Raw genomic sequence first — 24,377 nt, forward strand, 5'->3', positions numbered from 1 at the left:
TCATTAAGTAGTTGAGACCCTAAAAAAAGTTAGTCTTTTACTACCTTGCCTGGCTAATACTCAGGTGAAAGACTTCAATTTCATGCAATTTTGTGGAGTTTTTTGGAATACGTTTTCATGCATCTAGACACAGTTTTGTAGAAACCAATGATTAACCTTTTTTGTTGTTTCAGTTTGTTCTATTAAATGAAACAAGAGACTGAAAACAAGCTCACTAGCGATTTTTATTAGTTATGTTTCTTTATGAATGTCAGTACACAATTACAATATATTTAAGATGGTTTAACAATACACATACATTTTAACTGGGCCAACTTATGAGGCTTCACTCAGGATGGGGGGGGACAAAGCACTTTCTGAAACATGCAAGAGTGACACAGGCTACAGTGTCAAGTACAGAACAACCCCTTTATCTGAAATACACTGGCATCCAAACTGGAGGAGTGTCTTCAGAGCTCACTGGGGGTATGGGATCAAAGGAGTCCTGGCCCAGTGTTGTGGGTGCGTGTAGCACAATAGTGATTTCTCTGTGTAGCTGGGTCCATAGATCCGTGATAAGAAAGTTGTTGTGTGTGTTTTACAGTTTGCAGGTTCTACTTTGGAGCGATCTGCTCAAGCAAACTGAACATGTTTTGTGGCTGTTTTACAGGTGAGAGTAATGGCCAGTGAGCGTGGGTGTTGGCCCAGCTTTGTAGTTCACTTTGTTTTAACGTATCAAAAAATTACAGGGAGCCAAATATATTATATTATGTGCAAATGTTCTGCCGGATTTTGTTAAATACATTTTTAAAAATAATTTCAGAAATCCCTGGGTACAATTAGGCAAGCCAATCACTGACGGGTGAATTGAATTTAAATGTGCACAGGCCATTATTGACAAGAAACTGAATCTGGGCATCTATGGAGGCTTGTACCCACATGGAAGTGTGTTGCATTTTGGACGTACAGAACACTATACTGTAACCCTGGATGTAGGGCTGTCCTTTTCATGATGGCAATGGCACTGATGTACACTATACCATATTGCAATTCTTCTCAGTTTGATGCATGGGGACTTTGAATTGGGCAGTGTGAGATTAGGCACAACACCACAAGCACTGGGCCACACTGCAGATATATTACAATGAGACAGGACAGAATAACATTCAACATGAACGGTCACTGGAAATGCCACTGCATAGAGAACACAAAGCTGCCTTTCTTCTGAGAGCATGAAATTACATATTGCACTAACTCAAACTTGGTTTTGCAAAAACAAACAGTCACATTATAACAAATAAGTTACTGCTACTGGATAATAATCAGTAGTGCCCCCAGAAGGTGAGTTCATGTAATTGCAGTAAATGGTGTTATTTCCCTTTAGTTTCACAACATTTTTAAAAAGCTGACCCATCACAACATTAAACAAATTAAAAACATCACATAAAATATAGCTACTTTATTTAGCATAAAGAATAACTGTTAGGTAGTTTTTCAACAATATGTACAGTACTTAGTCGAGGCCTAATTTAAGAATAACGTGGCAGCCATATTAATTTTTTTTTTTTTATATTGGTACTTTATTTTTTACGGTCTGCCTCTGAAGAAACACTGTAGTGCAGCAGGGATTAGGTAGTTAGGAAGCAGTGAGCAGAGCTGTGCACAGCATTACATTGTTTGAAGAGGCACATGCATGCTGCCCAAGACTGCTTGTGCCCTTGTCTCACTGTCAGGACTTGAAAGCTGTGTTTCCATGCCCAGATCCCGCTCACACTCCATCTTACAATACTGAGCCCTGAATGAAGCTCCTTGAGAAGGGAATGGGGGCCAGTCACAGGCATAGTGCTCAATGAGAGGGGTCTGGGCAGTGGAAACAAAGCTACAGATTCTCTGCTGGGCCCTGAAAGGTACTTCATATAATCTACATTTCTCCACACTTTATATCCTATAATGCGTGTTCTGTATGATTCTCTGTTGTTTCTGCTGAGATTATTATTTACCATGCTTATCAGCAAAACAATGCTTTGATTGCAGGCAAATGAGATGGTGAAGCATATCAGTGTTGCACAGGGTGCAGTCCACAGCACAGGACTAATATGCCTCCCCTCCTTAAGTGCCAGCAATCAACCCTGAGGAGTCTTTTCAGAAGCAATGACAAAAAATAAGCTAAACAACAAAACAGGCATACCATGCAGAATACACACAGTGGGGCATTACACTGGTGCGAAATGAAACATAGAAACATTTAGATGATCTCAAAACTCTCTTTAAGCTACTGTTGCTGCGTTGACACCCCCCCCCCCCCCCCCCCCCCCCCGATTGTAAGGGTCAAGCCAAAAGCCAGGCCTTACCTGCTGACTCGTAGTGGGAGAATTGCAATATCACACTGGATATCCTTGCTCCTGACTCCCATTATATTCAAAGAGATCCTTCTAAACATGTGAGCTCAACATGGAGCTTCAAGCTGTGTGAAGGCTGATCAAATGAACCACGTTCATTTCTCTGGGATTTTCAAGTGTCCTGATATAGCTACTAAACCTGCCTGTATTCATGATTACGTCCTTTATTATAAAAGACTCTGTAGGATCAAGGCTGTTTTTTATGTGCATAGTATATGAATGTTTGCAAATGTCTAGTTCTTCTGCGGTCTGTTGCTGGTAACAAGGTTCAATAAGGTTATTGCTGTTTCAGAAGTGCTGCTGTTTTTGTCATTCCCCTCAAGGAGGAAAGTCGTTTATAATTGGTTTAGCTTTTTAAGCTGCTTTTAAAGTTGTATTTGCTGTTGGCTTCTGAGAGACGGGCTTTGTGTTTCCTATATTGGTTTCCGTAAGTTGCTCCATCGAACAAGGTCTTGTGTCCAGTAGGGCACGTGGAAGGTCCCCCTGCCCCGTGGCTTGCAGCGGTGTACGGGTGTCCGGGAAGGAGAGGAGAAGATGGGCTTCCTATGCCAGGCAGGGGAGAGGACGGGCTCCCTATGCCAGACAGGGGAGAGGACGGGCTCCCTATGCCAGGAAGGTGAGAGGACAAGCTCCCTGTGCCAGGTAGGGGAAGAGGTCGGGCTCCCTATGCCAGGCAGGGGAGAGGACGAGCTCCCTATGCCAGGAAGGTGAGAGGACGGGCTCCCTGTGCCAGGCAGGGAAGAGGATGGGCTCCCTATGCCAGGAAGGTGAGAGGACGGGCTCCCTGTGCCAGGCAGGGGAGAGGATGGGCTCCTTGTGCCAGGTAGGGGGACAAGATGGGCTCCCTATGCCAGGTAGGGGGAGAGGACGGGCTCTCTATGCCAGGCAGGGGAGAGGACGGGCTCTCTATGCCAGGCAGGGGAGAAGACGAGCTCCCTATGCCAAGCAGGGGAGAGGACGGGCTCCCTATGCCAATCAGGGGACAGGACGGGCTCCCTATGCCAGGAAGATGAGAGGACAGGCACCCTGTGCCAGGTAGGGGGAGAAGTCGGGCTCCCTATGCCAGGCAGGGGAGAGGACGAGCTCCCTATGCCAGGAAGGTGAGAGGACGGGCTCCTTGTGCCAGGTAGGGGGACAGGATGGGTTCTCTATGCCAGGTAGGGGGACAGGATGGGCTCCCTATGCCAGGTAGGGGGAGAGGACGGGCTCCCTATGCCAGGCAGGGGAGAGGACGGGCTCCCTATGCCATGCTGCTGCTGGAGCAGGGGGTGCTCTGGGTGCTCCCGATACTGTGGTTTGCGCTGCTGTTCTCAGACGCAGGGGGTATGGTGGGCACTGGCTGCCGCTTCACTGTAGAACCTGGGCAATCAGTGGCAACAGCAACAAGAAAAAAACATGTCAGTATGAAATCATTGCTGCTGCTTTACCATTTACCAGAAAGTGTTTGTGCTCTCACCCAAGGTGAAATGAAGAGTTTTTAAGATTTGTGAACATGGTCCAGTATTGCATTAGCTTTAGTGTGTGTTCCGTTTTCAATTATAAGTGAAGAAATTCATGAGGAAGTTAATTTTTATATATATATATATATATATATATATATATATATATATATATATATATATATATATATATATATATATATATATATATATAAAAATTTATTTTAGATAAGCATTAACTAAGCATTGCAGTTAATCACTTTATTGCTGAGTGCTAATAAGCTAAAGTGAATAACCTTGCTGCAGTATTTGTTTTGGTGGCTGTGTAGTTTTCAATGTATTGAAGCACTGGCAGCAATGAGTTATGCAGTAGTATCAGTCAGGATCAGGATGGTGGAATTTGGTGTGCTCACAGTAAGTGATATTACACAGCATGTCTTCCCATGTGAGAACAGCAAAAGCAATTTGATTTAAGCAGCGTGGTGAAATTCTGAAAATCCCACATTTTAATTGGTTGCTTCAGAATGGCTTGTGGCAGTTATGAATGCATGAATAAACTATAAAGCTAAATTAAATCACAAAAGATCGGCATTGTTTTTTTCTTTTTACAATAAAATTAAATAGTTAAATGCAAGACTTAACGGGTTTGGTTTCACAAATTATCACAAAAATTGTTCTACAAGATTAGTGCTATACCAGGTCTGTAAAACCAAATATTGAACAAAGTTACTGCATCGATTCCAGTCCTTTCTTTGCCCCTTACTGGCCCCCTCCGGGGTGGTGTCTCCCTGGTTGTACATACCAGTGTGTGTGTGGATGAACCACAGAGCCCCAGTCAGGCAGGCTCCGATGAGGAAGGATGCAAAGGCGATTCCCAGCACTGCTCCCAGTTCCAGGCCATGGAATTCCCCTGCAACAAAGAAATACAGTGGGGCTGAGAGGCAGGGCAGGGATGGAATGTCTGTGCTCCTCCTCTCCAACACAAGACACAGTGGGGCTGTGAGGCAGGGCAGGGAGGGAACACCTGTGCTTCTTCAATACAGACACAGTGGGGCTGTGCTTCTCCAATAGCAAGTGGGGCTGTGAGGCAGGGCAGGGAGAGAACGCATGTGCTTCTCCAATACAGACACAGTGGGCTGTGAGGCAGGGCAGGGAGGGAACGCCTGTGCTTCTTCTCTCTAATACAGACACAGTGGGGCTGTGCTTCTCCTCTCCAATACAGACACAGTGCGGCTGTGCATTTCCTCTCCAGTACAGACACGCTGTTTTAAATTTGCATGAACTTGTTGAACAGAATTTAAACAGATGCACAGAACTGCAAGTCAACCTTACTAACAACAGATATTGTTTCTTTATCCAACTATAACTATAATGCCATGTAGCCATGTAAAACGCTTTAAATCGCTTTAAAAAAATCAATATATTTTCAGTGTACATGGTGTTCTACCACTGACCTGACTGAGGCACACACCTTGACATATGACTGACGTTTTGTTGAACTTCATACACATGAAGAACAGTGCGGTGTGTGATATGAGAATATAATACCGCTCCACCCAGAGGGGTGTCCACTCAAGTCTTATTTATCACACATGGGTATCTTTTATAATCTCTGATGAGCAGTTTCTTTCTGCCAGAGTTATAAAGTTGTGTGTTGCTTGTTGTGGGGTCTTACTCTGCTTGGTCTGTGTGAGTGCGTTATTAGCTCATGCTGGGGTCGCACTCTGTTGCTGGTGTTAAACTCAGCCAAATAACCCTACACTGCATAAAATGAATCTGTACCATGCTTCCTGCTTTCACATGCACTGGTGTTCCAGTCTAGTTTCTCATTCAAAAGCTACTTGTTTTGCTCAACAGTAGCTTGTGTCCCACTTTTAAGATATATTTTTTTAAAATAAATGAAATAAATAAAAGATTGAGGTGTGCGGAGAAGATTGCGCAGGCGTGGGTACTGACTGGTCTCAGCTTGCTTCCCTTCTCTGTTCCTGAGCATTACAATTCAAAACCAACAAGAAGAAAGGAAAAAACAGACATGAAGGCTAAACAACAAAGAAATAACAGGAAACTTTCTGCTCAGACACACTTTACTGCTCTTTCATCCCTTGTATGAGGACACCTACAGGAAATGCGTGGTTTGTCTCAGGCTGGGGGCGTCCAGTAGTCTTCCTAATTAAAGTGTTTACGCCTTTCACAACGGCACCCCTGACCTGACCCGACCTCTACCTTGTTGATCCAGATGAAGGATTCTAAGGCTGTCAGTACTGGATATGGAAGCGCTCTATGTGTCTGCTGACCCAGGGATGTGGTGTTGGTGCAAACTGAGGCTTTATCCAAGTCTATATCTATAAAAAATAATCTACAGATCTCAATGTGGACTAATGGGAGATGATTTTTAAACATTTTTACTGGAGTAGGTAACTAAAAAAAAAATCTAATTTATTTAATGGCTTTTTAGGTTTGAATTTTGTAATTTTTTTTAATGGTTGTTTTTCTTAACTCTAAATGAAAAAAGGTTTGAAGTCCTCCCTAATGTAAAATACTGATTATATGTATCACTGTTCTACCCTGGGAGTGTATGATTAAAGTTTTTAAGCATGTGTACACAAACACTGCTCTGCATTCTGGTAAGGTTGTTTTCGATCCGGTAAGCTCACATATTCCCCAGAGAACTGTACAAAACAGGAAGGAAGGCGGAGTTGGAAAGCAGAACGACTGTCCAAACATTTCAAACTCCAATCAGGAGAGGTTCAGACCTGTGGTCAGTTTAATCAGCAATGGTTATTTGCAAAAATATGTTCTTTAAAGTGTTATTGAAGCCTCTGAATCCTGCTTTTCACTGATCATTGACAGTTTAATAATAATGGCCTGTTTCCAAAGGGTTCCAGCTTACACAAGTTCACTCTTTACAATTGCTACAGCACTCATTTCTAATTAGGCTGAATTCGTAACCATTCATGTTGTTTACTTAGTATGAAACAAACACAAAAAGACACACATTTTCTCAGAAAAAAATGATGCACATTATACATTCTTGCCTTTCTTTTAATCCCAGTATTACAGGTATCACCTAACATGTGCACTTGTTATTTCAGATCAATAACAGAATAACTAAAAGGACCTCATTATACAACGTCTTCTGTATCAGGACAGTTAAAGACATGCGGTGCAAGAACTGTGCAGCAAAGTTTTGTCCAGGCAGTCAACCTTGTAGAGATTGTGTCCGGCCATGTGGAACTGAAATGCGATGCAAGCTTTAGTTAATGTTGTCCCTGGAGTTCGACAGAGCCAAGCCTATTCAGATTCTAACCAAGGTCTTCAGTTGTATAAGTTTAGTGCACCACCTAACCCCCCTGTTAGATACTTCTGCTGGCCCTATCTTGACACCCTGAGGAATGCAGCTCTGTCTAACTCTCTTGCCTTTGTGTAACTGTAACAATAGGACGGAGGTCTCAGTTTGGAATGGCGGTTGTCCAAGCCAGAGACACAATAAATCCCCCATAGACTCATCATCTCTGATTGCAGCCATAAGGTCAGCATACACTCCTTCCTCAGTCAGCTCCTGACCCCTCGCCATGGCAACGGCCACTGACATCATACACTGTCGGCATGGAAACTGCGGCTGGCCGAGGAGACGAGGAAATCTAGTGTTCAGAAAAGGTGGTGGCGGGGGAGAAGGAGGGAGGGGGCCTTTTTTACAGAAACAAAATATGATGAGCAGTGTTATGGAACAAAATGTTGAGCAAACACAAAGATAATGGCCCACAGAAGGGAAACCAGAGGGTCATCTCAATAAAGAAGAAATATAAAAAAAACAGGAAAAATAATCAAGAAGGTGCAAAATCTGTATTTCTTTTAAGGATAAAAAATGACACCAAATTTCCCTTTGTAGGGATCTGGCTCAGCACATGCGTGCATCTTCATGTGTCCCTACACCTCCACCACTTACTGACACAAAGCACTGGAACATCATGCTATTTCAGGTGGTTCAATAGTTATTACTGGCCATCTTTTCAAGCAGCGTCCTGAGATATGCAAAATCAGCTCAAATACAATGGTTTTTCCATACACAGTACTGGAGGGAAAATACAAGCACTGTCACAAATACTGAGCAATCAGAAGCATCACTGTGTGGGGTGTGGTGCACCCAGACCTGCTTTACACCCTGCACACTGCACTAAATCCCAGACCGTTCCAATGGGTGGTGCCTAGCAATATCATCAGCAGCTGACCATTGGAATAGTGGCACTTCTGCTCAGCTGGCTTGTATTTGTGTCAGTTTTGTGAAAAATACACACATCAGGTAAAAACAAATGTGTACAGTAACCACTATGGGGCACTGAGGGAACAGAACTCCTCAGGACCAGTTCCGCTTCTGTTACAGCACTGTAGTTCTGGAGGTAGAACAGTGGTTTGTACAGACCGAGTACTACAAATCAAAAAATACATTTTCACACTTACTGGGTGGCAAGGGAGAAATCGCTTTGATGATTTTCAGGCCTCTCTCTACTCTTTCTCTTGAAATCTAATAAAGGAACCAGAGAAAAAGTTTTACTATTGTGAAATTTCACCCAAACCCTCTGCCATTCAGCAGTGAAGAGAGCTTAGCACATTGGTAAGGTTGCCTCACACTCGTCATAGATGTGAAAATGTACAGAACAACATACAATGTTATGAGTGCAAATAACTAAAAGGAAAAAAAAATACCCCCTGGGGAAAAACTGCTAGATATATCAGTTAAGAAATACAGGATCCTAGATTACAGAGTAAGACCGTTTCCAAGTACACTAGGCATGGCTATGTATGATAAGTAATATGGTCTTCCCTTTTTTAATGTCCTGGATTTTCAGTTATGTTCTACTTCCAATCTGAGACAAAACCAGACTTGATCCTTGAAGCAGACGACACCACAGACTTGCTGCGACTGTGTTAATCCAAACTGCACTGTGTTATGTTACTGCAGAAGAACTGGATTTGGAATACCAATAAAAAATGAGGACAGCAGAGAGATATTTCAAATGCTATTCTAATAATTCTGGTTTGAGTAAAGCAGGTAGCAGTCCAGGGGATGAGCACATTAATACAGGATACATATCCCCCTGTACCAGCTGATGCAATGGTGTCACTGCTGTACTCTGACAGTTTTTTTGACATGCAATGCATATGCATTTGAATTGTAAGCCCCTATTTGTGGCACGCACTCACTCGCTCACTCACTCACTCACTCAGTCACTCAATGCAGCTACACACCACGCCTGTTACAATACTGACCAGGTGAGACACAACGGAGACAGCAGTGAAGCACTGGAGGTCCCAGCGCTGGCTGTGGTGCTCCTGGACAGGTTTTAAGGTGAAGCTGAACCTCCTGCGGGAGCACGTCTTGGGGTTGCAGGTCTCCTTCTTAATATCCAAGCTTTTTACCTCTGTCCCGAGTGCTCTTGCGTGGAGAGAGCAGTTCTCGATATCCAGTTGAGCACCCTCCATTGAAAGGCTGGTTGAGACCTTGAGAGAGTTTCAACTTTGGCGTTACTTTCGTAATCCTGACACTTAAAATTGATACAAATATAGATTTCAGCCTTGTTAAAAAAATATCAAATGCAGGGGCCATTAGAAAATCTAGGAATCTCGCACAGATTTCCAGATTAAAAAACGAATGAAATGCAAATTGTGAGCTGATGCACAAGCCTGCTAGTATGCTGTACCTCTGCGTATACTGTTTTGTTGCTCTGCACTTCCACAACCCCCTCCGATGGGCTCCTGTAGTCCGGGGAAAGGTAAAGGTGCATTGTCGTCTCCAGTTTGCCTGGACTGGTGGTGGTCTGCACACTTGTGCTGGATAGCTGGGGGTCTATGGAAAACACTGGCATGAATTAGAAATGTAATTTACAAGAAGTCTCACTAATTGTCATCTGTGCAACTACAGTGCCTATAGTAAGTATTCACCCCCCCTTGGACGTTTTCACAGTTTGTTGTGTTACAACCTGAAATCTTGATGCATTTAAATGGGATTTTTTTCCTTTGATTTACACAACCTACTCAACACTTTGAAGCGGCAAGAGAATTTTTACTGTGAAACAACAGTTAATGAAAAATAAAAAAAAAAACCCTGAAATGTCTTGGTTAAATAAGTATTCATCCTCCTGAGTCAATACTTGGTAGAACCACCTTTGGCAGCAATTCCAGCTGTTAGTCTTTAGGGCAAAGTCTCTACCAGGTTTGCACATCTGGATCGTGCAATATTTGCCCATTCTTCTTGGCAAAATTGTTCAAGCTCTGTCAAGTTGGATGGGGATCGTTGGTGGACAGCAATCTTCAAGTCTTGCCACAGATTCTCAATCGGATTCAAGTCCGGGCTTTGACTGGGCCACTCTAGGATATTCACTTTCTTGTTTTTAAGCCACTCCAGTGTCACTTTGGTTGTGTGCTTGGGGTCATTGTCCTGCTGAAAGGTGATTCTCCGTCCCAGTCTTAGGTCTTTTGCAGACTGAAGCAGGTTTTTCAAGGATTTGCCTGTATTTAGTGCCATCCATTTTGCCCTCTATCCCCACAGTATGATGCTGCCACCACCATGCTTCACAGTATTGGTGGTGTTACCTGGGTGATGTGCTGTGTTGGGTTTGCGCCAGACATAACGCTTTGCATTTGGCCAAATAGTTACATTTTTGTTTCACTGGACCACAGAATATTTTGCCACATCTTTTCTCCCACATGCCTTTTTGCAAATTCCAAGTGGGATTTTACATGGTCTTCTTTCAGAAATGGCTTCCTTCTTGCCACTCTTCCATACAGGCCAGATTTGTGGAGTACCTGAGCTATTGTTGACACATGGACAGTTTTTCCCATCTCAGCCATGGAACGCTGTAGGTCTTTCACAGTTGTCATTGGCCTCTTGGTGGCTTCTCTGACCAATGCCCTTCTCACCCGGCTGCTCTAAGCAGATTCTGGGTGGTGCCGTATACCTTCCACTTCTGAATGATCGACTTAACTGTGCTCCAAAGGATATTCAATGACTTTGAAATCTTTTTATACCCCTGCCCTAATCTCTGCCTTTCCACAACTTTATCCCGGAGTTGTTCTGAAAGCTCCTTGGTCTTCATGGTAGTATCTTTGCTTTGAATGCACTACCCAACTGTGGGACCTTACAGAGACAGGTGTATTTAATCTGAAACCATGTGAACCACTTTTATTGCACACAGATGGACTCCATTTAACTGTGTGAATTCTGAAGGCAACTGGTTGCACCTGAGCTTATTTAAGAGTGCAATAGCAAAGGGGGTGAATACTTATCTAATTTTCAGGTATTTATTTATTTGAAAGTGTTGAGTAGGTTGTGTAAATCAAAGAAAAAAAAAATCCCATTTAAATGCAGGTTGTAACACAACAAACTGTGAAAACATGTGTGTGTGTGTGTGTGTGTGTGTGTGTGTGTGTGTGTGTGTGTGTGTGTGTGTGTGTGTGTGTGTGTGTGTGTGTGTGTGTGTGTGTGTGTGAATACTTCCTACAGGCACTGTACATGCAGAGCTTGGAACACCAAACACACCTTTATTATGGCAACAAAAGTAATGCCTGTGCAGCTTGAAAAGCTTAAGCGGAAATCCTAGTAAAGTTATTTGACAACATTGTTCAAGTCTTTATCAGTTTAGTCATAGTCAAAGACAAGTACAGCCAAATGCAGAAGTTTTCACTCAAGTTACACAATCAATTTTCAATCACAGTACAATGAAAAATATTATACATTTAAAAGTACACTGCATTTTATTGAAAATATGTTTGTAAGTGAACTCTTTAAAAGTACACATGGCAAAAACTAACTAAACTAAGTTACAACATACTGCATGTGCAGTACTGTACTTAGTGAAAATCTATAACGCAACATTATTACACATCCCAGATACAGGCACCATCTGATAACTGGAACCCACAAAAGCAGTGTCCTCAACATCAGGGTATTGAGCAATGCTGACGAACTGCATCCACAGTTTGCTGATCACAGACCTGTATCATTGTACAGTATCCCGTTTTTTCAGAATGGTTGTGTTTGTGGGAATGTTGAAATCTGCAGTAACATCTTTCTTTTTCTTATACAGTGGTGCATTATCCACTGCTTTCAACACCTCCAGTTGTGTCTGCAAGGAAAATGCACTGCTACTCATTTCAATCCATGGAAACGACACTGATGCGGGACCACTGTGGCAACTCAAAAACTGTGTCTGTGACAACTCGAAATGCATCACAGGATCCGTAGTACCAAAACAGCACTAAAATACAGTCAAGAAGCACTATTCTTCCCTGGGGGGTTGCAATATAATTCACACAAACAGGAAATGTGTTTGAAATGAATACTCTACAAAATGGAACTCACAATAAGACACTGCTAAGTCTCAATGACAACTGACTGTGTTTGTATTTCTACATGTCCAGTTCATTTCAATGAGGATTGACTGTGTTTGTATTTCTACATGTCCAGTGATTGACTGTTTTATAGTTATGGATGAGTTTTTCAAAGCATTGGTGATGCTCCTCTACTATTTACAACATCCTGCCATGAATAGGCGCTTAACTGAAGCAAATGGAAATCACATAAGAGCAGCAAACGGATCGAATCCTGGATTACAGCAGCCCTCTATTTGCCATATAGATAATATCCCAATGAGAATTACATGCTGGGTGAGTCCAGATAGTAATGCAATACAAATAATTGTGACGGTTTTCTTATGACATATCTTGGTATCTCTTAACAGATTCATCTAATAGATGAAAATAAGGATTTTAATAATCAATATGTAGCACATATGAAGTGGGACCACAGATTAATGATATCCAATGAGTACAAGGTGCAGAATGTTCTGGGACATTTTACCCTGTTAAATGTGCTTCTTCAGTGGCCACTTCCAAGACTGGTAGATTCAATGTGTCTGGTAATAGCTGCTGTCAAACAGACGTCAGGGCTGAATGTGTGCTCATGGCAGGTACCAGCTACACTGCAGAGCAGCCAGGAGGCTGCTTCAAGGATCTGGGTGACCATTGCAGCTGCGTGGTTTGGTGTCATAATTTGCTTCATAATTGAACTATTCCTATGAGCAGTATCAGTTTAAACAAAATAAAGAGAGATACATGTTGATCTATTTACAGAAAAGCAGCACAGACTGCAGATTTATTTTGTATGTGTCAATGTCAATATTACACACTATACAGTAACCCACCCACCCACACTATCAGCCTTGTTCTGTGGTAGTTGTAGTACGAGTACTGTGCACATACCTGTATCGGTTGTAATGTTCATATACAATTTTAGCCTTTTTGAGTCTGTTGATATCTCTGTGTAGGAAGCAGGAGCAGTATTGTTGTCTGCCTCTGCAAATTTCAGGAGACCCTCATATGAGGCTGGGAATTTGGGAAATCCGGGCACAAATTCAAAACCCATTGCAATTACTGTGTTGTTAGACTGTATAAAACATAGAAACAAATAAAAAACAAGAAATTAATACAAAAATGTAGATTAAGAAACAAATACATAGTGTAACAAGAGTGTAGCCTAGTAGTTAGGGCCCAGAGAATGGAAGGCAGTGTGGCCTAGTGGTTAGAGCTAAGTGACTGGGAGGAAATTTGGCCTAGTGGCTAGAGATAAGGGCAGTGTGGCCTAGTGGTAAGAACTGAACGATTGGGAGGCAGTGTGGCCTAGTCATTAGAACCTAAAACACAGATGTCTATTTCCTTTTACCTTGAATTTACAAACAACGTGAGATACGATTTTCCATGTTGTATTGTCAGGACCTTGCAGAATTAGAGTTGCAGGATTATGAGGGGTGAAATTCACTTCGATTAATCTGTAAAAAATAAAGCATTAGGATTACTATAAGAAAAAAAAAGAGCTCAGTGTTTCATTTGTTCTCTGAGCTTGTATAAAAACCTCAATTTTATTTAACTTTTTTCAACAAAAATATACAGTATGTATGATGTCATGCTGTGTTAAATTATAAGCTTGCTGAAATTCAGAAGCCCCACTGTTAGGTCCTCCACTGTATGCCTGCTCATTCTCTCCTTCTCCTCCTCCCCTACACCACATTTCAGTTACACAACATCACACCTCCTTCATTTCCCTCTCTGCACTTTAAACCTGTATTTTTATTTTACATATCTATAAACAAAAATAGTAGTGTTGAAAGTTTCATAAAATTGAAGTAAAAAGGTGCTCTGCTAACAGTATGCATGGAACCCTAGCACTGCATTCACATTATCCAGTGTCCTGTTCTCAGCTTTCTCGTGGATGCACCCAGCGATTGAGTGTAGCACAGTGCATCTTTCAGAGTCGCCTCACCTTTTATTGGTCCTTTCAGTAGTTCTGTTCAATAATGCATACTTATGGAGCTGTAACCTGGATATAGCACATGGTGACAGGACTGTGTATGAGGGGATAGAAATGATCTGGAAGCTGAGATATGTTCACATGATACGAATGCCCATTTAACCCTTACACATGCTCGTCTCATCCTTCAACTCTAGTATATACAGCTTTATCAGTGATATATAACTAACAGACTCCAACTATTATTGTTTCTATTATAACAAACTTTGATGAAGAGAATAATGAAGTGGCTGACTGTGGTGTCACTGTTTTGAATTCAGAGAGACGCTTCAGGTATGATTTTTCAAGCAGGTGATGTGAACCCTGAGAATATACTCAATGATGTCATGAATGGGTTTTGTTTGTTGTGGCTACGGCAGACAAAATTGATGCTCTGATTGGCTGAAAGATCCTCAGCAGTCTATAATACTGTACCTACCAGAACTACTGGATCCCAGGGATAAAGAGCTAACAGCAGCCCGCTACAAGAACCAGAAATGATGGAAGCAGCAAACACATTGCAGAAACATTCAGAACACACCATACATCAAAGTACATGAACCAGGTAGCATTCTCAGCTCTCCAGCGAGGCCATCCTGCATCATAATACAAAGCACTACCCTAAACACTCCATTCAGCTCTGCAGCACGGTCACCCTGCATCCTAATACAAAGCACTAGTCCAAACACTCCATTCAGCTCTGCAGCACGGTCACCCTGCACCCTAATAAAAAACACTCATCTAAACATTCAGCTCTCCAGCTTTGTACCTCAGCAAGCTCCAAAACAGTAACATTTCGTACCTTGGTATCATGGTGTCCACGGGCAGATGCCTAATAATGTGTACTTCCTCTTTCACCTCTGATGGCATTGGGATCCTGCAAAATTTCACTTCCACCGTGCTTATTACAGGCTGGTATTCCAGGTACTTCCCTTGGGTAAAGTCTGTCTGCAGTTCACAATCTTGAGAATGGCCTGCAGTTGGATAAAGAGATTAGAAACACAGCTATGGACTGGGAGGTGAGTCATAATGCAGCTGCTGCTCTTTCCTGTCATGCCCCACAGTGAACACCTCCATTTGGTTTTCCAGACAGTCCCAGTTCATGTTCTACGTGTGTGATGCAGAAGACCTCAACGGTTCATTCATTTTTGTCTTTTAGCTAAATACTCCATCAATAAATGATCGTTTTATCTTATTATGCTTAAAACACGTTGCCCATCACATGGAATCGAGACCTGCATATTTTGATACATATCGTGACATTAGTGTACTATTATACCGGCAATAAAGAGCTCTGGAAAACAGCAGATTGCATGGGGAAACTGGTACTCACCTCGCCCTGCATTGAAGGTGATGGTCTGGGGGTCTATTAGCTCAGTGAAGGATGTCACTGCGCCAAACTGGTTCTTTGCCCAGCCTAAAAGACTACTGCTATTTGACTGAATGGCTGAGGTAAGATTCAAGTCCACCCTGTTATTTGGTTCAGTAATTGTGATCCAGGACTCCGACCTTATCAACTGTAAAATAAGAAAAAAAGAAAGAAATAAATGAGAATCCTCTTTTCTTAATATTAACCTAGTTTATATATTTCCTCAACCTTGTTTAGTTAGCCCTTTAAACATTTTTGTGCACTCTTATAACCTTATTTAAACTCTTGAGAATTTAACCACAAGAAATAAAGCACCTTCTGGTATTTTGAAACCAAGCAAATATAAAATTAGCAAGCGACAATAATCTTAATAAATAAGACTCCTGCGTGCTCTGGCTTTACAGTTGCCTTTGGCTTTGCACCGTGAAACAGTGCACTTAAAATTGAACATGGAGCCACCAAAACACTTTGTTTAAGTGGACAATTCGTCCAGCGTGAATCTTAGTGTTCTGGCAAACGAATAAGGAAACACTGACCCAACCAAAATGGCTATATATCCTTGTGAGCCCTTTTCAATGATGCGACTGACTCAGGTTAAGAATCATTAAAGAGGAGGAGAGGGCAATCTCTTAAATGAAACAGAGCTTGTAAAATCCCTTCTGTGTATATCAAACCATTCATTTTGAGTATTTTATTCACACGTTATAGGTAACCCACTATACGCACATGTCTCTCCAGCCCGTTCACCCTGCACCTGTATAGCAGGTGTTAGGACCCCGGCTAATGTCCTGCTTACTCTCATTCTGCACCTGATAAAGAACACTAGCCTGTCTACTCCGTGCTTCAGCACTGCCACACTCTAATAGCAAGCAAAGCTACAATGAGTTCCTAGCATCCCAGCACTGCTGCCCTCCACATCAATGAGTGTGTGTGTTAATCAGCTGAGCTCCAGTCAGTCCTATTACCCAGACTGCAGCCGATTAGCTCCCTCCCTGCGCCTTGCTGACTAACTGGACCGTTTCTTTATTCTTGGACACAATCGTTTGAAAAGGAATGTTTATTTTTCTAAAGCAGCCAAGAGCCTGCTGAGTGACCCCAGTGGAGCCAAGGTCTTTCCTGAGTGGGGACAGGAAACAAGACCTTTTTTAAGTTGTGTGCGTCAGTGCGGTCTGCAGTCTGACAATTTATTTTTTATTTTTTATTGAAGCGTCTCCTCTAGGTCTTGGCTCAGAGCCCAATAGGAAAAGGATCTTTAGGGCTTGCATAAGCAGAGTGCATTTCCTCCAATCCACCAATACTGAGCAAGCTTGGCTTTGGAGGAAGGTGATTGGGTAATCCTGTCCTACAGTTCTCTATACTGGCCTTCATCTTCAGCTCTCCAGCGTTGTTATCACCCTGCACCTTAATAATGAGCACTAGTCTAATCACTCCTTACCCAGCTCTCCAGTACCGTCACCCAGTATATTAATAATACTAGCTTAACGTAATAATAATGAGCACTAGTCTAATCACTTGACTTTTTGTCCCATCTTATTTTTCAGCCTCTCTTCTCTACTCAGTTCTTCCACTTCCTTTGTTTGCTGCGGCATCTCGCTTCAAGTTCCTTTTCTCTTTGCTAACAGAATTTCTAGGAGAACTCTTGGTCAATAATATGAAAACACTGACTAAATATTACACCGTTTAACAATTTTTTTTTTTATTTTTTTTGTTCCTGGGTAGTAAGTGTTATTTCCTAATTGCTTATGCCTCAAAAGTATAGAAAATGGCTATTATTCCCCACAAACTTTGCTTTTGTGACCAGGGCAGTGATATTTCAAAATATCACTATTTCGAATGGGAAAACGGGCAAATGTGGGTCTTTTCGTTCACATAAAGTCATTTACAGTATAATCGTAAATCTCGAAAAACTACTCACTTCTAAATCTTTTGTAGTCATTTTTGTATTACTTTAGTATAAATACATGTTAATTTGGATTCATATGTTGTTTTTTTCTGACTTTATGTGAACAAAAAGACACACATTTGCCCGTTTTCCCATTGGAAATAGTGATATTTTGAAATATCACTGTCCTGGTCACAAAAGCAAAGTTTGTGTGGAATAATAGCCATTTTCTATACTTTTGAGGCATAAGCAATTAGGAAATAACACTTAATAGCCAGGAACAAAAATTGTGTTACATAGTGTTATCATTGAAACATATGTATAAAGGCATAATTGAAGTGTCTTAATGATACTGCTAAAATAAAAAAGACATGTTGAAACCAGCATGATTTTTTTTTGTTTTGTAAGTTATTTACTATAAAAACTTAAAATGGAAAAATGGATGAGGACTGCTCCAGTACTAACTCACTATTAGAAACAATTTATTTCACAATGGAAATAGAGCAAGACAATATGTTGTGCAATATGTTTTCTAAGAGTGACATAAAAATCCAGAACAGGCGATAGAGCCTAATACTGTTGTGCACAGTCAGGAATATGACCAAACCAATGAGGGCTAAACTGAGCACAGCTATTGAACTCTTGCAATAAAAGCCTCTTTTTGTTTGCTTAAGAAAAATGGAAATAGAATGGCAGAAGTTATAGAACACGAAAAAAAAGAGTTTCTGATAAAAGGCTTGGTCACAGGAGACTTGAAAGAGACCAGGCACAGTGGGTCTGGATGAAGGGGCTGTCAGGAAGAGAGCAGGCTGGGGTGTGGTCTGAGTGACCATGGCTTCCAGAGATCCTGTTTATTCCACCAGGCACATTCCGCCATTCTTGTCCAGCTACAAACAAGCCATGAACCCTACTCCCTGTCAGGTAACCTCTAACCCACAATGCCCTTGCTCCTGGTGGCAGAGATTAAGGCTGTGTGTGAAGGGAGACACTCCTTTACAAACATATAACCGGTCAGGACTCACTGCAGCTCTGCATCTGCTGTCTATCAGGGGTGGAAGGGACCTGTAATGGAACTGGTTCAGGCCAGGATAATTGCTCTCATAGCCCCCAGTGCATTTAAGTCCAAAATCAAAATGACGAATATAAATCTGCTCTCAGGGGGTTTTACCTGCTCAAATAAAGGTTTTGATGGTCCCTTTGCAAATGAACCCTGCTTTTAATAAAACAACACTGCTCCTTGGTGAAATATCTTTACTTCTTCTCCCTCATGAAATGCAATGCTTGTTTCACCACCCGTGTCATCGTGAGTTAAAGTTCACAGATTTAATGCTAAGTAACAGTAACACATCTCCATCTCTCTTTATAAACTCTGCTTCCTTTGCCATTTTGTAGTAGCACATCTGTTCCTTATCAATGTTATTGTGCCCCCCTCCCTGACTAAACTCCATCTCTTGCTAATAGTCAGGTTTCAGACTATATTTGCAGAAAACTGCCCTGCTGGGTTTAATCATTTGTTAAAACTTTATGCCCTGTCACAGATCAATCTGCCATTAAAAAGGTCCATAACGAGTGGGAAAGGGAGTGTATGTTAAGGGTTATACATTTTAATAGGAAAGTGTAAAAACAGGCATTTCCTGATCTGCTGTTTTTGAACTGCTGCAGTGTGAATTGAGTGAAAGCTGCCCAGCATGTGTGTCTATAGTTTCTCAGTTAAAACAACAGGCAGCTGTGTAGAAGGCAGTATTTGAGTAGCTCAGTATAGTGAGGGGCTGCAGTGTGGAAGGCAGTAGGTTTGAGTAGCTCAGTGGTTTGAGTGCTGGGCTGCAGTGTGGAAGGCAGTAGATTTGAGTAGCTCAGTGGTTAGTGTGGTACGCTGCAGTGTGGAAGGCAGTAGGTTTGAGTAGCTCAGTGGTTAGCGTGTCGGGCTGCAGTGTGGAAGGCAGTAGGTTTGAGTAGCTCAGTGGTTCGCGTGCTATGCTGCAGTGTGGAAGGCAGTGGGTTTGAGTAGCTCAGTGGTTAGAGTGCTGGGCTGCAGTGTGGAAGGCAGTGGGTTTGAGTAGCTCAGTGGTTAGAGTGCTGGGCTGCAGTGTGGAAGGCAGTGGGTTTGAGTAGCTCAGTGGTTAGCGTGCTGGGCTGCAGTGTGGAAGGCAGTGGGTTTGAGTAGCTCAGTGGTTAGCGTGTTGGGCTGCAGTTTGCTAGGCAGTGGGTTTGAGTAGCTCAGTGGTTCGCGTGCTATGCTGCAGTGTGGAAGGCAATGGGTTTGAGTAGCTCAGTGGTTCGTGTGTTGGGCTGCAGTTTGCTAGGCAGTGGGTTTGAGTAGCTCAGTGGTAAAAGTGCTGGACTGCATCATGGAAAGCAGTTGTTTTGAATAGCTCATCAGTGGTTAGAAAAGTGTGTGAAGTGGCCAGCTGCCTGTATGAACAGTGGATTTAAGTTGTCTTGTATTGTGATTCGGTTTGTAAAAGCAGTCTTGAAACAGTTACTGTGTACTGGGTATGATATGAGAATTGTAGTGTTGCCAAGTGATTTTAGTCCCTGTTGACCCTAGAGTTGTTCTTTTCTTCTCACACTCCTCCCTCACCCTGTAAATAGGCAGCAGCTGGTGAGGGTCTTTAAGCATCCACCAGCCTAACAGCTGACAGATAGGACAGCTGGCAGAGCACACAGCTAGCAGAGACTACAGAGAGCAGAAAGGACACAGCTGGTAGAGAGGACACAGCTAGCAGACAGTACAGAGAGCAGAGAGGACACAGGTAGCAAGAGAGGACATAGCTAGTAAGAGAGGACACAGCTAGCAGAGAGCACACAGCTAGCAGAGAGAACATAGAGCAGAGAGAACATATAGCAGAGAGCACACAGCTAGCAAGAGAGGACATAGAGCAGAGAGCACATAGAGCAGAGAGCACACAGCTAGCAAGAGAGGACAGAGAGCAGAGAGAACACAGCTAGCAAGAGAGGACAGAGAGCAGAGAGAACATACAGCAGAGAGCACACAGCCAGCAGAGAGAACATAGAGCAGAGAGGTCACAGCTAGCAAGAGAGGACATAGAGCAGAGAGCACATAGAGCAGAGAGCACACAACTAACAAGAGAGGACATAGAGCAGAGAGAACATAGAGCAGAGAGCACACAGCTAGCAAGAGAGGACAGAGAGCAGAGAGAACATAGAGCAGAGAGCACACAGCTAGCGAGAGAGGACAGAGAGCACACAGCTAGCAGAGAGAACAGAGAGCAGAGAGCACACAGCTAGCAGAGAGCACACAGCTAGCAGAGAGAACAGAGAGCAGAGAGCACACAGCTAGCAGAGAGAACATAGAGCAGAGAGGACACAGCTAGCAGAGAGAACATAGAGCAGAGAGGACACAGCTAGCAGACAGAACATAGAGCAGAGAGGACACAGCTAGCAAGAGAGGACAGAGAGCAGAGAGAACATAAAGCAGAGAGCACACAGCTAGCAGAGAGAACATAGAGCAGAGAGCACACAGCTAGCAGAGAGCACACAGCTAGCAGAGAGAACATAGAGCAGAGAGGACACAGCTAATAGAGAGAACACAGAGCAGAAAGGACACAGCTAGCAGACAGAACATAGAGCAGAGAGGACACAGCTAGCAGAGAGCACACAGCTAGCAAGAGAGGACAGAGAGCAGAGAGCACATAGAGCAGAGAGCACACAGCTAGCAAGAGAGGACAGAGAGCAGAGAGAACATAGAGCAGAGAGCACACAGCTAGCAGACAGAACAGAGAGCAGAGAGCACACAGCTAGCAGAGAGAACAGAGACCAGAGAGCACACAGAGCAGAGAGCACACAGCTGCAGAGAGCACACAGCTAGCAGAGAGAACGGAGAGCAGAGAGCACATAGAGCAGAGAGCACACAGCTAGCAAGAGAGGAGAGAGAGCAGAGAGAACATAGAGCAGAGAGCACACAGCTAGCAGAGAGAACATAGAGCAGAGAGGACACAGCTAGCAGAGAGAACATAGAGCAGAGAGGACACAGCTAGCAAGAGAGCACACAGCTAGCAAGAGAGGACAGAGAGCAGAGAGAACATAGAGCAGAGAGGACACAGCTAGCAGAGAGAACAGAGAGCAGAGAGAACATAGAGCAGAGAGGACACAGCTAGCAAGAGAGCACACAGCTAGCAAGAGAGGACAGAGAGCAGAGAGCACACAGCTAGCAGAGAGAACAGAGAGCAGAGAGCACAAAGCTAGCAGAGAGAACATAGAGCAGAGAGCACACAGCTAGCAGAGAGAACATAGAGCAGAGAGGACACAGCTAGCAGAGAGAACATAGAGCAGAGAGAACATAGAGCAGAGAGCACACAGCTAGCAAGAGAGGACAGAGAGCAGAGAGAACATAGAGCAGAGAGCACACAGCTAGCAAGAGAGGACAGAGAGCAGCGAGAACATAGAGCTGAGAACACACAGCTAGCAGAGAGAACAGAGAGCAGAGAGGACACAGCTAACAAGAGAGGACAGAGAGCAGAGAGCACACAGCTAGCAAGAGAGGACATAGCTAGGAAGAGAGCACACAGCTAGCAGAGAGTACAGAGAGCAGAGAGGACACAGCTAGCAGAGAGGACACAGCTAGCAGAGAGGACACAGCTTGCAGAGAGGACACAGCTAGCAGAGAGGACACAGCTAGCAGAGAGGACACAGCTAGCAGAGAGGACACAGCTAGCAGAGAGGACACAGCTAGCAGAGAGGACACAGCCAGCAAGAGAGGACACAGCCAGCAAGAGAGGACACAGCTAGCAGAGAGGACACAGCTTGCAGAGAGGACACAGTTTGCAGAGAGCTCACAGCTAGCAGAGAGGACACAGCTAGCAGAGAGGACACAGCTTGCAGAGAGGACACAACTAGCAGAGAGGACACAGCTAGCAGAGAGGACACAGCCAGCAAGAGAGGACACAGCTAGCAAGAGAGGACACAGCTAGCAGAGAGGACACAGCTTGCAGAGAGGACACAGTTAGCAGAGAGGACACAGCTAGCAGAGAGGACACAGCCAGCAAGAGAGGACACAGCTAGCAGAGAGGACACAGCTTGCAGAGAGGACACAGCTAGCAAGAGAGGACACAGCTTGCAGAGGGGCTACCTATCACATTCAATTTGAAAAAAAAAAAAACAGCTGCCTTGAATTTTCGCTTCCAGACTTTTATCATACACTCCTAATTGCCTACAAAATAGAAAAACTAAAATGTAGCTTAATTTAGTAGATTATGACAAGCTTCTGTATGTGTATCAAGACCAAATGACAAGTACCAAATAAAAGTCCAACTATGCTAGCTACATATCTATATACAAAATAAAACCTGCCACTATTATAATAAAAAACTATCACAACATTTATAAAACATGACTGTCCATAATCATCACAATTGTTTGAGCCACACTGGAACCACAGTATATCAACAGTGTGGGGGAACCAGTGCATCTAAAAAGAGACTGTGGCGAGCAGACACCTTCAGTACTGCAAACACCCATACTCACGTAGAATTTTGCATTAATATTCTTGTTTAATAAAATCAAAGAGACATTTTTGTTGCTGTTCAGGATGATGTCTGCAGGAACCGTATTCTTCAGGTCCATTGTAATCTACAAAGAGAACAAAATCAAAATGTTAACAAGCACCTTGATGTAGGAAACATCAGTTATCTTAACTAATTCATTCTTCTTGTTTTTTATATTCAACTTGTACCTACAACAAACTTTTCTCCCAGCCCCTCAGCTCTGACCACTGGACCACGCTGCCTCCCAGCCTCTCAACACTGACCACTACAGCACACTGCCTCTCAGCTCTAACCACTACAGCACACTGCCTCTCAGCTCTAACCACTACAGCACACTGCCTCCCAGCTCTAAACACTACAGCACACTGCCCCCCAGCTCTAACCACTACAGCACACTGCCCCCCAGCTCTAACCACTACAGCACACTGCCCCCCAGCTCTAACCACTACAGCACACTGCCCCCCAGCTCTAACCACTACAGCACACTGCCCCCCCAGCTCTAACCACTACAACAAACTGCTTCTCAGCTCTAACCACTACAGCACACTGCCCCCCAGCTCTAACCACTACAGCACACTGCCCCCCCAGCTCTAACCACTACAGCACACTGCCCCTCAGCTCTAACCACTACAGCACACTGCCCCCCAGCTCTAACCACTACAGCACACTGCCCCCCAGCTCTAACCACTACAGCACACTGCCTCTCAGCTCTAACCACTACAGCACACTGCCTCTCAGCTCTAACCACTACAGCACACTGCCTCCCAGCTCTAACCACTACAGCACACTGCCCCCCAGCTCTAACCACTACAGCACACTGCCCCCCCAGCTCTAACCACTACAGCACACTGCCTCTCAGCTCTAACCACTACAGCACACTGCCCCCCAGCTCTAACCACTACAGCACACTGCCCCCCAGCTCTAACCACTACAGCACACTGCCTCTCAGCTCTAACCACTACAGCACACTGCCTCTCAGCTTTAACCACTACAGCACACTCCCTCTCAGCTCTAACCACTACAGCACACTGCCCCCCAGCTCTAACCACTACAGCACACTGCCTCCCAGTTCTAACCACTACAGCACACTGCCCCCCAGCTCTAACCACTACAGCACACTGCCCCCCAGCTCTAACCACTACAGCACACTGCCCCCCACCCACTAAGCTATAACCACTACAGCACATTGCCTCCGACGCTCTCTTCTGGTTGGTTGTAAGCACCACACAGCAGCTCCAGCGCTCTCTTCTTGTATAAAGGTTCACAAGCACACTCCAGCCTGCCCTGCTGGCCCTGCCTAATGTTGTTACCAAAACGGGCACATAGCCCCTCAGCTTCAAGGAAGTCTCATTCTTACCCCCTCTCTTACAATTGAAATGTGTGAAAAACCATAGGAAACCAGTTTCTTTGAGACATAATAGCAATATGGGCCGCACGGCTTTCCGAGGTAAACTGGAGGTCAA

At 43.7% G+C, this 24,377-nt stretch overlaps 1 protein-coding gene across 2 annotated transcripts in view; it reads right to left on the reverse strand.

Moving 5' to 3' along the window:
- Nucleotides 1-206: 206 nt before the first annotated feature.
- LOC121303524 (endoglin-like) overlaps nt 207-24,377 on the reverse strand; it is a 50,243-nt gene continuing 26,072 nt past the window's right edge. Inside the window, exons 4-13 of one of the 2 annotated variants that reach the window (XM_041234264.1) lie at nt 22,895-22,999; nt 15,493-15,676; nt 14,962-15,133; nt 13,536-13,641; nt 13,076-13,259; nt 9,517-9,662; nt 9,086-9,316; nt 8,276-8,339; nt 4,620-4,727; nt 207-3,737 (exon numbers count right to left, since the gene is read on the reverse strand). In XM_041234264.1, coding sequence (XP_041090198.1) covers nt 3,619-3,737; nt 4,620-4,727; nt 8,276-8,339; nt 9,086-9,316; nt 9,517-9,662; nt 13,076-13,259; nt 13,536-13,641; nt 14,962-15,133; nt 15,493-15,676; nt 22,895-22,999 — 1,419 coding nt within the window. In that variant the 3' untranslated portion in view covers nt 207-3,618. The other variant, XM_041234263.1, reaches the window with a different exon arrangement.

This window comes from Polyodon spathula, chromosome 33, assembly GCF_017654505.1.
Source record: "Polyodon spathula isolate WHYD16114869_AA chromosome 33, ASM1765450v1, whole genome shotgun sequence".
Taxonomy (NCBI): domain Eukaryota; kingdom Metazoa; phylum Chordata; class Actinopteri; order Acipenseriformes; family Polyodontidae; genus Polyodon; species Polyodon spathula.